This window comes from Danio rerio, chromosome 12 (assembly GCF_049306965.1).
Source record: "Danio rerio strain Tuebingen ecotype United States chromosome 12, GRCz12tu, whole genome shotgun sequence".
Taxonomy (NCBI): domain Eukaryota; kingdom Metazoa; phylum Chordata; class Actinopteri; order Cypriniformes; family Danionidae; genus Danio; species Danio rerio.
Genome location: NC_133187.1, coordinates 780725 through 796147, shown reverse-complemented (window position 1 = coordinate 796147; position 15423 = coordinate 780725). Strand labels below are relative to the sequence as shown.

At 39.0% G+C, this 15423-nt stretch overlaps 2 protein-coding genes across 3 annotated transcripts in view; one reads left to right on the top strand and one right to left on the bottom strand.

The window, feature by feature from the left end:
* The window catches only part of mprip (myosin phosphatase Rho interacting protein), a 288081-nt gene that overhangs the window by 149878 nt on the left and 122780 nt on the right, over window positions 1-15423 (bottom strand). The window lies entirely within an intron of this gene.
* Window positions 1-15423, top strand: part of wu:fj29h11 — a 68989-nt gene that overhangs the window by 26542 nt on the left and 27024 nt on the right. For both annotated transcript variants that reach the window (XM_009306366.5, XM_009306367.5), the window contains 12 exons: window positions 76-187; window positions 631-844; window positions 2155-2302; window positions 3234-3408; window positions 3508-3685; window positions 4371-4497; window positions 5238-5357; window positions 8660-8801; window positions 10138-10250; window positions 12221-12374; window positions 13226-13474; window positions 13705-13896. In XM_009306366.5, coding sequence (XP_009304641.1) covers window positions 76-187; window positions 631-844; window positions 2155-2302; window positions 3234-3408; window positions 3508-3685; window positions 4371-4497; window positions 5238-5357; window positions 8660-8801; window positions 10138-10250; window positions 12221-12374; window positions 13226-13474; window positions 13705-13896 — 1924 coding nt within the window. The remainder of the gene's footprint in view (window positions 1-75; window positions 188-630; window positions 845-2154; window positions 2303-3233; window positions 3409-3507; window positions 3686-4370; window positions 4498-5237; window positions 5358-8659; window positions 8802-10137; window positions 10251-12220; window positions 12375-13225; window positions 13475-13704; window positions 13897-15423) is intronic.

The following is a 15423-nucleotide window of genomic DNA, read 5'->3' as shown; positions in this document are numbered from 1 at the left end:
TTTACAAACGTGCTTTAGCAATAGTTCTGCTCCTGAATGGTGTGAATTCAGAGCTGATGGATGTTTTGTGCGCAGGTTGTGCTGGAAGACTCCATGAGTGACCTTTCTTCAGTGCAGAGTCTAAATGATGTGGAGAATGAGGAGGAAACGGCGTTCAGCACATCTTCCAGCAGAGCCAATCAGCAGGGTGAACACATTAATATTCATGACCCTTCCAAATATGGTCAATGAGGACCTTCATATGCCAGGGGTATTTTATGGGTTAATAAATAAGCATATAAAACAATTTCTGGAGAATCTTTGAATGGTAAGCCATATACCTACTATGTAGATATCTGAGATTTATTGAATCAATGCAGTGTATGGTATCTTTAAGGAAAGTGTATGAGAAAAATAATAAAGAATAAACCTGCCATTCTAGAATGAGTCGTATAAATTGTTCAAATGAGTATAAAATGAATAACAAGTGATAATTGTATAGACAAATGTGGGTTAAAATAAAAGAATAATAAATAGGTGATAAAAAGTGCTTGAAACTGAATGATAGGCACCATGAAAAGTAACACAAAATAAATATATGGTCAGAAAATAAGGTGTACAAAATATAAAACTCTTTCTTCATTCATATAGACAGTGAAGACGAAGATGCTGCTGATGAAGTTGATGATGATGATGATGATGAGGAGGAGCAGATGTATAAGCTGGTGTCTGAAGATGAAGACACAGACAGCAGTGAGGAGGACCAGGAGGAGCCGTCTGATGAACCACAGGAAGAGGAAAAAGAAGAGGAGGAGGAGGAGGAGGAGAAGCCGAATCCACAGAGAGCCGTCATTGAGGATATCAGGTTCACACTGATTCTCTCTCTGTCAATCATTGATCAAACAAACAAACACACACACACACACACACACACTTGCAAAACATGCTTGTTTCTCATCCAAATATCTCAAAATTCTAAAATTAAGAAGCCTTTTCTAGACAAGCAGAAAATATAGTGTTGCTCTCAAAAATAATGAGTTAAAAATAAGTGAGTTTTCCTTTAAACAAGCAAAATAATCTGCCAATGGGGGAAAGTTTATTAAGCTTGCCTTAGATCTGTAAATATAATATTTTAAGCAGATTTAAACCAAGAAATTATAACATTGGTATTTTTTTGGGTTCTTTTATTGTCATTTTTACAATAACGCAACACTTTATTTAAAAGATTTGAGAAATAGAAACAAATAGTCTTTGCTCCAGCAGAGCCCGACCCCACTGCACCCTCTCTATGCATCATCATATTCATTCATTCCTTTTCTTTTCGGCTTAGTCCCTTTATTAATCTGGGGTCGCCACAGCGGAATGAACCGCCAACTCATCCAGCATAGGTTTTGCACCGTGGATGACCTTCCAGCTGCAACCCATGACTGGGAAACCCATGCCAACATGGGGAGAACATGCAAACTTCACACAGAAAGGCCAACTGACCCAGCCGGGGCTCGAACCAGTGACCCTCTTGCTATGAGGCGATTGTGCTACCCACTGCGCCACCATGCAACCTGCATTATCATATGCACATTCTTAATCTGTTTTACACCATGTCATCGTACATAATACATAAGCAAAAACAGATACAAGTTCACTTATATGTTCATTCATACATTGCTCATGTACAGTTGAAGTCAGAATTTTTCGCCTGTCTGTATATTTTTTCCCCAATTTCTGTTTAACGGAGAGAAAACATTTCTAATGATAATAGTTTTAATAACTCCTCTTTAATCGCTGATTTATTTTCTCTTCCCCATGATGACAGCACATAATATTAGACTAAATATTTGACTAGTGTTCAGCTTACAGTGACATGTAAAGGCTTCACTAGGGTAATGAGGGTAAAGTTAGGGTAATTAGGCAAGTCATTGTATAACAGTGGTTTGTTCTGGAGACAATCCAACACTAATATTGCTGAAGGGTCGATCAGCCCAGTAGAAAAAATCATTAGCGTAAACCCTGAGAATAAACCACAAACTATTCCAGCATATATTTTACACAGTGGATGCCCTTCCAGCTGCAACCCAGTACTGGGAAACACCCACACACTCACACATTCATACACTATCCAATTGACTTATACAATCTTTAGTTGTTCAGTAACACTTGTAATCATTGCTAATGCAGGAAGACGGAGTTTGGCATCGGTGTGGAGCTGAACCAGGAGGGCCAGATTCTGATGGAGAAGCAGCAGGCCAGACTGGGCCGCAGTCTACAGCGTCTGTCTGACGAACTCTACAGCAAAGACACACACTTCGTCCTGGAGCTCATTCAGGTTCACACGCACTCATTTATTACACCACATATCGACATTGCACGGCAAGCTTTTCTGACTCAGAGTTCTAGACTTGTTTCCAGTAAAAATATATAGAAATACTGCAATCAAGAAGCATTTTTGGAACATTTTGTTTTAAGAAATTTAAGAAATTAGTCAAAAGGGGTGAGGCAGTGGCGCAGTAGGTAGTGCTGTCGCCTCACAGCAAGTGGGTCGCTGGTTTGCACCTCGGCTCAGTTGGCGCTTCTGTGTGGAGTTTGCATGTTATTCGAGTTTGCATGTGAAGTTTGTTCGCTGGTTTTGTTCGCTGGTTCTAACTTCGCCTCAATTGGCGTTTCCGTATGGAGTTTGCATGTTCTCCGAGTTTGCATGTTCTCCCTGAGTTCGCGTAGGTTTCCTCCGGGTGCTCCGGTTTCCCCCACAGTCCAAAGACATGTGGTACAGGTGAATTGGATAGGCTAAATTGTCTGTAGTGTATGAGTGTGTGTGTGAATGTGTGTGTGGATGTTTACCAGAGATGGGTTGCAGCTGGAAGGGCATCCACTGTGTAAAAACTTGGCGGTTCATTCCGCTGTGGCAACCCCGGATTAATAAAGGGACTAAGCTGACAAGAAAATGAATGAATGAATTAATGAAATTAGTCAAAATTTTAGGAGTTTTCCTTAAAACAAGCTAAATAATCAGACAATAGGGATGGAAACAGTCAACTATAGCTAAAGTGGGAGTGTTTAGGTTACAAGATAAAATCCCTCAATACACATACAAGCTGTTTTGTTTTACAGATGGCCTAATATAGTGAGTTTACATTTTTAAACGATATTAAAAAATGTTCATCGTTAGACACAAAATGCATCCTCCATTTCGGAATCACTCATTTTTTATAGTGGCGCCACAGATAGAGTGTAAGTCTATGAGTGTTTTGTGTGTGCAGAACGCTGATGATAACAGCTATCCTGACGGCGGAGAGCAGCCGGCACTAACATTCGTGGTGGAGAAATCATGCATCACCATCCTGAACAACGAATGCGGCTTCGAGGAGAAAAACATCAGAGCGATCTGTGACGTGGGCAGGAGCACCAAAGGAAAGCACAAATACGGCTACATCGGTACTGGAAGCGCTTTCTCCATTTCATATTCGTGTTGTGTCTTTTTGTCTGCCTGTTGCTTCTGTTGTACAAACAACTCTGCACTGCTTTGCTATCCAGGGCAAAAGGGCATCGGCTTTAAATCGGTCTTTAAAGTCACAGACTGTCCCGAGATCCACTCCAACGGTTTCCACATTCAGTTTGACAAGACCAGTGGCCCCATGGGATACATCCTTCCCCATTGGCTGGAGCAGGAGCGACCTGTGAACCCTGCGGCCAAAGAGATCGCAGAGAAGAGGTTAAACACGCCCACAAAATACAGAAATGTCCATAATTTTGACTGGGAAAAAAAAATTATATATATATATATATATATATATATATATATATATATATATATATATATATATATATATATATATATATATCGTATAATTTTCATTTACATTTTTTTTAAATACATTTTTAAGGTCAGTTTTATTACACATGCAAAGAAAACATGTGTTTGTATTTTGAGGTTTTACCTCATGACAGTGTGTTTAATACTTATTTTCCCCGCTGTACTATATTTAATGGTTTAAGAGTTATTTAATACATTTAATTACACAAACATATCCGAAACTGAAGTGTGTGCATCATCCGGTTATTTTCTGCCTGTAGCATCTTTAAAGCAGTTGTGTAATAATAAAATATTAAATAGTTTTGCAGACATGTCATTTCAAAAACGTGCTAAGTTAACATACTTGGTTAACAATAGCTTATAAAATACACAAACTGGCAATATTATAGTGGTTTAAAGCATCTCTTCTTTAAATTCTATTCATCTCCGCTGTTTAAATAAAGTGTCGATTAAAGGAATGAGGCCTGTAAAAAACAAAACAAATCAGTCAGAATATATATATATATATTTATTTTCACTTCCTCCGTCACCTGAGCTTTGCTGTGTTCATGAAACAGTCTTTTTGTTGTGGGTTTTATCATAGATGGACTACAAAGATCCATCTCCCCCTGCGGACGGAGAACTACCAGACTAAAAACCTCTTCCATGATGTTCATCCGTCTCTCCTGCTCTTCCTCCATCGCCTTCGCTCCATCACCATCTTCAACGAGGTCAAGATCTGCATCAACACAAAAGCAATACACTGAAACAAATCGCGTTTCATTCAGAGGACATGTTTATGTTGGATTAAGTGAGATATAGGATTTTAACCTGTTTTATTTCATTAGCCTTTACCCTTGTGTGCTCTTGGGTCGTTTTCATCCACTCTGGGCTGATTTTGAGGCTCAATTTACCCTGTGTTTTAGTAAATGGGATGATTTAAGCTGACAAATCTTGTTTTGGCTCATATTTTGAAGAGATGTCCCATTGACTTCCATCATAATCACATTTATTGATTGTAAATGACAGCAGATAATCATGCATTCTTGATTGCAGCTGGTTTTTCCTGCTGGAAAGAGGGGAAGTTTGTCATTTATACTGTTGATCTTCAGTTGCAGTGCAAAAAAAGCTGCGCTTCTGGGTTTTATTGGGAGTATAGTGTGTTTGTGTGTGTGCGACATTTGCACACTTGTCTTGATATGTCAGAGAAGCTGTAAATGCAACCATCAGCTGTCAGAACACAGTAAACACAGTGAGTGTATTTCCACACACACACACACACACACACACACACACACACTATAATCTGCTGTTTTACTCCACTGAACTCCATATAAAAGACAGAAACTCCTGAGCACAGGCTGATCTGAAGGGTGAATAGTTTCAGACTTGACTGTGTTTTAGCTGTAGTTTCATATGTCGTGCATTATATGGTTATGCACATTTAATCAGTTTGTTTTCTTGTCTTCAGGCTGAGAAGCGTCTGGTGTCGATGACGCGGCGAGATTTGAGCCATAATATCCTGGAAGTGTCTCACACTGGAGGAGAAGAGCGCTGGCTAGTGCTCAAGAAGATGCTCTTCCCCAAAAAGGCAGGCTTAAATAAACTTGATCTGTGCATATGCGCCTATTAACCCCCGTGCGTGAATATATAAACGTCATGCATGCATAAACACACACAAATAACACTCGGGCTAACATACAAAATAAAACCCACAATTCACGGATATACTTTTTAAAAGGATTTTACAAGGGATACTGTACATCAGGGGTGTCCAAACTCAGTCCTGGAGGGCCGGTGTCCTGCAGAGTTCAGCTCCAACCCCAATCAGACACACCTGGACTACCTAATCAAGCTCTTACTAGGCTTTCTAGAAACATCGGCTGTTTCTCAATATGCGCTCTTCAGCAATCTTGCGTCCTCTTGTTCTCGTGTAACGTCATCATCAAATGTCAAAGTTCAGTTCCAATACTCAAGACTGCTCGTCTTCCTTCTTTTTTGTCCTTGGCCAATAACATGCCTGAGTGAGAATGATTAATAAGTCCATATCAGTCAGTCCATTAAAGTGACGTTGCTTCTTCAGTTTCGGGCTCAGGTGCACTTTGCTCTCACGCTACAAGCGTACCATGTAGTGATGGGAAGTTCAGATCATTTTACTGACTCGAATCTTTGAGTCTCGTTCATTGAGATGAACGAATCTTTTTTCGAGTCATTTTGTTCATTTGGTTCAATTTGCCAAAATATTATTAAAATGTTACGAATTGCTTCCAAACACATCTACAACTAGCCCTAAAGGTTGATCACACCACAAATAAGGAGGAAATAATAATTCAATGTTGACCTGCTCTTTTGTCTATGAGGGTTTTGTTGTCTCTTTGCTCAGCTCACCTCTTCATGTCTTCAAATGTCTTCAAATGTTCATTCACGTTACACTGACAGTCACATATAATCTTAACCAATGCACAGTCTAAGCCGATAGGAGCCATGATCGTTCGTTCATCACGTGACAAAATGACTCAAACCCGAGGACTCGAGAGATGAACGGATCAATTCTTTTTCCGGCTCTAAACGCGTATGATTGGCTTCTGCCAATGTGATGAAGAGTTGAAATTAACGATACCTGCACAAATGTGCGCACACGCAGATGAACGAATCACTCCCTGAGAGGACTCGTAGTTCCCGAGTCATATTGAAGATTCGTTCAAAATGAACAAATCGTTCATGAACGACCCATCACTAGTACCATGCCACAGCTCAACCAAACCGCGCTCCGGCACACCTCTTCCAACAGGGCCAGGGCCGGCCAACTGAACCTCATCTGGGCCTAATTCAGAGCACTCACACTTGTCAAACGAACCGGGAAATGGGGGTCAAACTTGCCTGGGCATGGTTCCTATAGCCTAATTTGCTGTACATCCCCAATCCTAGTCAATACCTTAACTACTCTGAATAAGCAGATAATTAGTAGTTTATTGAGCTGAAAGTCCTCGTTAATGGTTTGTTAACTGCAGATTCATTCAATAATTCATTATATATTTGAAATGAAATGTGTTTTCACCTGCGCTCATGTCCTGGTTTAACCTGCTGTTATCGAGTGTGTGTTGTGCTCATGATGCTGCGTTCGGGGATCTGGACGTTACGCAAGTGTTCCTCTGTCTTTACCTCAGGAGAACCGCATGTTTACACACTCATTCAGACTTCAGACAGGGTGTGTGTGTGTGTGTGTGTGTGTTTCTGCTGTCTGCAGAGACTGCTTGAACATCGTGTTCTCAAACACAGCAGAGACGTTCTGTCTTTAACATACAATGCGTTAAAGGAGCCCTATTCTGCTCCTGTCTACAAGATGTAAAGTGCGTCTCTGCTGCCTCTAGATTGTGTGTGTGCTTTTGAGTTGAGAATAGCACACAGATGATGTTCTCCAGCTCTCTGAAACTGACCCTTTCAGGCTTTAATCCTAATTGTGGGGTTTTGGTGACTGTCACTTTAAATGCAAATGAGATTGTGATATTTTCAGAAGAGGGCGGAGCTACAGACGCCTGTGTGAGATGTAAAACAGGATTAGTGTTATATTTTTAAACTGAAAATATAAAAAAAAGAAGTGTCCTTTTATATATATATATATATATATATATATATATATATATATATATATATATACATATATATATATATTTATATATTTATATATATATATATATATTATTAGTCTATAAATGCATCTTTAAAGACAACAAACATATTGTATTACAATGACAGTTTTAGCTACATAATAATAATAATATTAATCATAATAATATAAATATATATTATATAATTATATAATATAATTAATAATAATTATCACTTAAAGCCATGCATTTATAAAGGTTATTAGCTGTATTATGACCCACATTTAGTAGTTATAAAGCTCTTAACAACAATATAAAACCATTCATTTATTTAACGTGACCAAATCTATTAACTTACTAATGAGTCTTTCTAATTACAGCATAACAGCGGTTTAACATTGCAGACTGCATCTTCATAATACAGTCATGACTGACTAATTAATACTTATAAATCAGTTTATAATGCATGGTGAAAAATGAAATGCATGGCTAGTAAGTATTAATAACACTGTTATAAGTGTTGCTATACCGGTCAGTATAGTACAGTATAAGACTTGTTGTGTGTTTATAGATGCATTATAGATTGATTATACATAATTATTAGCAATTCATTACATGCATGAGCATTATAGAAAATTAGTTTTTTCTTCAGATGCACAAGTATTGCTTTATAATGATGATTAGTTTATAATATCAATGTAATTGCCGAAATGCAGTGCACAATGTGTTAAAACCTCAATTAAATGAATAGTTTTATGTTGTTGATAAGAACCTTATAAATACTGAATGTGGGTCATAATACAGCTAAGTATTAATAACACTATTATTATATTATTCATGCTGTATATTATTAATGCTGGAGTATAAAGATCTTCTTCCAGCATTCAGAAGGATGTATTTGGCCCAAACACTTTCTTTTTTGATAACACTTTCTATGCAGTTTATGCTTATAATGATTTATAACTGTTTATAATCAGTCTATAAATGTATCTGTAAAGACACAAACATTATACTTTATTAATATGACATTTATAGCTAATTATTATTATTTTGCACATTATAAAGCACAGGTATTGCTGTATAATAATAATTTATTTGTAATATCAGTGTATTTGCAAATTGCAGTCTACAATGTGTTAATGGAGTGTACTGTGATGCTGGAGTATAAAGATTACACCAAACACTAAACCTTTACTTTCTTCAGATGCACAGGTGTTTAGGATTTTAGCTGGTGCTGTGTGTTTTCTGCGTGCACACACTGATCTGTGAATGTGTTTTTCTGCAGATTAAAGACGATGTGGAGTCCACAGAACTGGCTCTGGCCTTTCAGATCCACAGCTCGTCCTGTGCTGACGTCAAACCACAGAAACAGCCCGTCTTCGCTTTCCTGCCGCTGCGCAGCTTCGGTTTCCGCTTCATCATCCAGGGTTCGACTCTTAATAAATATAACAGTTTTAATAACTCATTTCTAATAACTGAATTATCTTTGCCATGATGACAGCACATAATATTAGACTAGTGTTGAGCTTAAACTGACATCACTTAAAGGCTTCACTAGGGTAATTAGACAACTCATTGAACAATAGTGGGTTGCTCTGTAGACAAATGAAAAAAATAAAAAATTTTTAAGGGAAACTATTATGCAAAAATGACTTTATAAGCGGTTTAAACCCAGCGGTGTGTGTGTCAGCAGTGTGTGGATATCTCCAGCCTCTAATGGTCAACATCAATTGTATTTGCTATAATCAGACTTGATGAATGAAGCACTTTGATTGACATTCTCCCTTTGTACGTGTCATCAGAGGGGAAAAGCCCCGCCCACTAGTGCCCAACTCTCCCTCATTAGGATAGTTGTAAACGTTTACACATTACTTTGCTACAGAAATTCACATATATATTATTATTATTATTTTAAAGGCTTAATTCAAATCAAATACCAAAAAACTTTCCATAATAAAAATCGGTCTACTTTACAAATATTGTCAAAGTTATGAAAAAATACTATTCATATTCCTTAAAACGTAGGGGGCGCCCTTACGCTCCATTCACACGGGGCGTCAGCGTCAACGCTTCTCATTCACTTTGAATGGGTGACCGTCGGCGGCGCTTCAAAGGTGTTGTTCGCTGCTAAAGTTGGGACTTGCTTGGCTTGACGGAAGCATCAGCCAATCAGTACTCTGTATGCAAATACACCAGCTCAGACAGTGGCCCATTGCTGATTAATTTCATTGGTGGAAGCTGCTATGACTATTGCGTCAGCCCCAACTTCAGACACGCCCTCTGTCAAGCGTTGACGCTGAAGCCCCGTGTGAATGGGGCGTTATGTGGTCACTAAATGAAGCTGAATGTCACCCCTGGTGGACATGTCTAGTACTGCGGCCTGACTAAATATTACTGAAAGCTCGTTTTTCATCAGCTTCAAATTTGGAATACAATTAATTCAGATATTTACCATTGATTGTCTGTCAATTTTAGGCTAAATCAGGTATTTGGAAATACCTACTTTATTTAATATATTAAAATATGCATTTATTGGTTTAATATTTTTATAAGCAAAGGCGCATACCTTTTATTTAATTCAACTTTTTAAACTTTTTTTTTTTTACAATCTGAGGTCTGTCTTCTTTATAATGAGACCATGCAAGTGTTTAACACCGGCATTCATTTAGGTTGAACATGTAATTTTCATGTTTATGTTTAAAAAGTGGTGCAACAAGCAAAGGGGTTAAATGTAAGTCAGAGGCATGCTGTGTTTCTGCGCAGGTGATTTCGACATCCCTTCCTCCAGAGAGGACGTGGACCGGGACAGCTCCTGGAACCAGTGGCTTCGCTCCGAGATCCCACAGCTCTTCGTTCAGGCCATGGACGTCTTCAGCGTAAGAGCAGCTTCATCTGCATTGTAGAAGACGGACACGTCATTAGCTATGTTTACATCCAAAATACATGCACAAATGCCAGGATGTCAGATGTTTTGTAAATGGAGCTTTTCTAAATGTGTGTGTTATATAAGAACGTCATGCAAATAGGGTTGTAACAATATACCGGTATGACGGTTTACCACGATTTGAACGTGCACGATTATCATACCATGAACAATTGCATATCAACGGTTTTAACCCTTAAAGACCAAGACAGCCGCCCGCGGCTAAAAATAAGTATTGCTCTTAAATGTTTAATAACTTTTGATCCGCTGATCCGATTCATACAATTCAAAGATTGGCATAAAGAAGAGAATTTCAGCTTTCCAGTGCTGTATCACATAACATTCGCGGACTTTCAGAGGCTCCGGAATCAGTGTGGTTACGTCATCAACATTTGACAACGCTGATTTGACAAAGAAACGCTCGTCACTGTGTCTCCGGACAAATCAGACATGATACATTGATGCATTGTCCCTCCTCCATGCCCAGATTGGTTCAAACTCGGTATATCACAGCCAATAAGCATAGGTTTCGCTTTTGTTTGTGGACCAAGGCTGTTTCTCAGAGAACGGACTTGCGTTCTTGTAGAGTGCGGTCTTGCCAGCTGTCCTCGGAAGAACGAACTCAGGAGACCGCGAGGGCAGAGAACGCGTCCTTTGAGAAATGGGATGCTGCGTTCTTCCTGATGGTCATGTGACCTTCACGCGTTTTAAATGGAAATTAATTAAACATTACAGCCTTCGTACAACGATTTATTGTTTCCCCCTCTTCAAAATATATACTTTGCATAAAAACATTATAAATATACTCTGCACATTATAAATAAAACAAATTTTAATACGAATTTCATCAAACAAACACAATTAATGTGTTTATTCCTTTATTAAGATGTTCATGTTAATGTTTACCTTCACCGTTTCATTTAGGGAAACTCCTGAGGTAAATAAGTGATATCTCTGAACTTTAATAATAAATCTAAATAAAATGCTGCGCTTCCCACCTCCAGTCGCAATGACTTCTGGGACTTCCAGAGCGAGTTCGGTGCTCAAGTCTGCATCGGTGCGTCCTCGATTTTAAGAACACATCCGGGAAGTTTCACGCGTCCTCCGTACTTGCGGTCTTGAGCATTGGAACTGAACTTAGGCAGCTGATGATGACGTTTCACGAGAACACGAGGACGCAAGACCGCTGAAGAACGCATATTGAGAAACAAGCTTTTTGAACAACACGGAATGAGAGAAAGGCATACATTTCTGCGCGGCTAAATAAAACGCAAAAAAAAAGTTTTGCATGAAATAATTCTCATACCAAGTACTTTTGCATGCACAGCAGCACAGAAACATGACAAAACAGTGACACAGCAAAGACGAACTGCTGCTCTTGCTGTTTTCAAAAGACGCAAATGAAGATGCAGCTGTTTGTCTGCATTGCAGACAACCATATCCATATCCATAGACAACCATATCCATGCTGGCACATAAAACCTAAGGATGTTCCATATTGAATCTAGTTTCGTTATGTAACTATTTATAGTATAGTAAATATTTATATCTATTTTTTACTGAGGATTTGCACCATGTTTATTTGGACTTTATTTGGACTTTGACACATTATTTATTATTTTCTTATTTTTTATTTGTTCATTGTAAGTGGTGTTGTTTATAGTAACTAAAAATATATTATTTGGAAAAAGTCAAATTTGCTTCACTGTTCTATTATTTTGTAACATACCGTATACCGCGAAACCGTCAAACCGTGGTATTGTTTTAGACGATTATCATACCGTGAAAAATTCATACCGTTACAACCCTACATGCAAAATATCCAGATGATTGAGGAGTGAGGACTGGGATTGAGACACACTGTTGTAATGCATGTAAAACGGGCTTCCTCTCCAATGCCTGTATGTTCTGTAAACCCCACAGAAACACCCAGAGTTCAGCGGGCTCTCTGGCCTCTGCTACTTCCTGCAGTTCATTCCTCAGCCCAGTGAAATCCTGGACTTCTTCAACCCGGTGGCCAATCAGATCATCCAGCTGCTGAGGGGGCGGGCCTGCCTTCCTGCCCAAGAGGACCACGGTGAGAGCAGCCTCTAAATCACCTCTACATTCATTCATATTTTTTCCGGCTTAGTCCTTTTATTAATCAAGGTTCTCCACAGTGGAATGAACCGCCAACTTATCCAGCGGATGCACTTCCCATCACTGGGAAACACCCATGCACACATTACACACATACACTACGGACAATTTCCCCTATAGCGCATGTGTTTGTACTCTGGGGGAAACCGGAGCCAACATGGGCGAACATGCAGACTCCATACAGAAACCCCAACTGGCCCAGCCGGGACTCGAACCAGCGACCTTCTTGCTGGGAGGCGAATGTGCTATCCACTGCGTCACCCATCTTCTACATTAATGCTTTTATTATTTAAATAAACAGTGGCTCAGTGGTCAGCTCTGTGGCCTCATAGCAAGAAGGTCGCTGGTTCGAGTCCCAGCTGGGCCAGTTGAGGTTTCTGTGTGGAGTTTGTATGTTCTCCCCGTGTTGGTGTGGGTTTCCTTCTGCTTAGTCCCTTATTCATAAGGGGTCGCCACAGCGGGATGAACTGCCAACTATTCCAGCATATGCTTTACACAGAGGATGCAACCCAGTGCTGGGAAACACCCATACACACTCATTTACACACATACTCATACACTACTGACAATTTAGTTCATCAATTCCCCTATAGTGGGATTCCCCTATATTAATAATGCATTAGATAATGTTGAACTGTGACTAATAAATGCTTCACAAGATTATTCATACTTAATTAATGTTAGTAAATACATTAATTAATGCATCATTACTCTAAAGTGTCGTTTTCCCAGTTATAGACACCGGTGCTGGTGTGTTGTTGAAATGAATGTGTTGTGTTTGTGTTGCAGAGGGCCGTGTGGAGTTCAGGCAGCCGTCGCAGCTGGCCGTGTGTCCGGACCGACTGATCCAGCAGGTGATTGGTGGACAGGATCTGAGCCGCAGTCTGAGCCTGTGGTATCTGCATCCGGATCTGCAGTGCAGTGTTTCCGGCTCTCTGCTGTCAGCGCTGGGTGTTCATCGCCTCCGAGCTGCAGAAATCCTCACCGTCACCTGCTGCATGGCCAGAGAGCTGCTGCAGCACACACAGACACACACCGGTAACACACACACACACATACACACTCATTATAGTGTTAGCCAGTTCTTTCAGATTGACTCCTCTTTGGTGATGCTGGTGCTGTTTCTGCTCCATTGACTTCCATTATAATCACATTTATTGATTGTGAAGCCATGACAGCAGATGATCCTATATTACTGGGAAAGCTTTATCTAAGGTTTTATTCTGGCTTATGTTGAGTGGAGTGTAAATGTGGATGTTTGTGTTCAGATGGAGAGCTGGAGAAGCTGGCGCGGCTGCTGGTGTGTATTTTCCGCGCGCTGGAGTCGGAGTATGAGGTGGACGCTCTGCTTCAGTCCGTCAGAGATGTTCCCATGATTCCTCTGGCTGACGGGAGTGTGGTTTCTCTGAGCTCAGAGGGAGTGTTCTTCCCGCTCGATGACGTGACGCAAGCTCACGCAGGTGATCATCAATACACACAACACAACATGTCTCATGTCGGAAAACATTGTCATTTTCTCAAAATATGCATTTCATTTTGGATTTATCACAGTCACTTGCCTAGTTTCCGAACAAATCATTTGAGTCAGTGATTCAGTAATCAATCAGTCAATCAATCAATCAATCAATCAATCAATCAATCAATCAATCAAAACAGTCACTTGTCTAATTTCCGAATGAATCATTTAAATCAGTGATTCACTGATCAATTATTAAATCAAAACAGTCACTTGTCTACTTTCGAAATGAATCATTTGAGTCAGTGATTCACTGATCAATCAATCAATCAATCAATCAATCAATCAATCAACCAATCAAAACAGTCATTTGTCTAGTTTCCAAACAAATCATGTGAGTCAGCGATTCACAGATCAACCAATCAATCAAAACAGTCACTTCCCTAGTTTCTGAACAAATCATTTGAGTCAGCAATTCACTAATCAATCAATCAATCATCAACCAATCAAAACAGTCACTTGTCAAGTTTCCGAATTAATCATTTGAATCAATTATTTACTGATCAAATATTCAATCAAAACAGTCACTTGTCTGTTTTCCGAACAAATCATTTGAGTCAGTGATTCACTAATTAATTAATCAATCAAAACAGTCTCTTCCCTAGTTACAAATCATTTGAGTCAGTGATTCATTGATCAATCAATCAATCAATCAATCAAAACAGTCACTTGCTTAGTTCCAAACAAATCATTTGAGTCATTGATTCATTGATCTATCGATCGATCAAACCAGTCACTTGCCTAGTTTTCGAACGAACCATTTGAGTCAGTGATTCACTGATTAATCAATCAAAACAGTCACTTGCTTTGTTTCCAAATGAATCAACACTTTGAATGAATTGCTTAAATGATTCAATGACTCACTCTTTAAAACAGGGATTCACACACCATCTGATGGTTTTAGGGTCATATTTTTTTATTATAATCAGCTAAATATCTGGTGAATGTTAAATAAAAACACAAACATGCAAATCATAATTAACAGTTAAATAACTGATTTAAGTGTTAATTTTGATTTGCATGTTTGTGCTTTTATTTAACATTCACCAGATATTTAACTGAATGAATCATTGGAACCAAAAAAATCTTGCACGTTTTGAATGAATCACTTGAATGAGTGAATTTCAGTCTTTATTTATACATTATAGCACACATATCAGTTAATTATTGAAAATATAGAGATATCACCTTTTTCATTATCACTCTGAATCAGTCATTCAGAATCAGAAATGAACGAATCTCCATCATCTGTTCATTTCCTTCCTGAGTCACACATCAGAAAGAGCCACAACCTGCGTCATTCCTTTAAATAAAACAGGGCTGATTTGGTGAATGAGATCCAAGCTGCAGATGCATTTATCTGCTGAAGTATTTACATTCTCCTGTTAATCTCAGCTTCCTGAAGCTCTGACAAATGACAAGTTTTCCTCATCCGTCTGATGTCAGATCAGTCGTGTGAGATTTGTCCTGT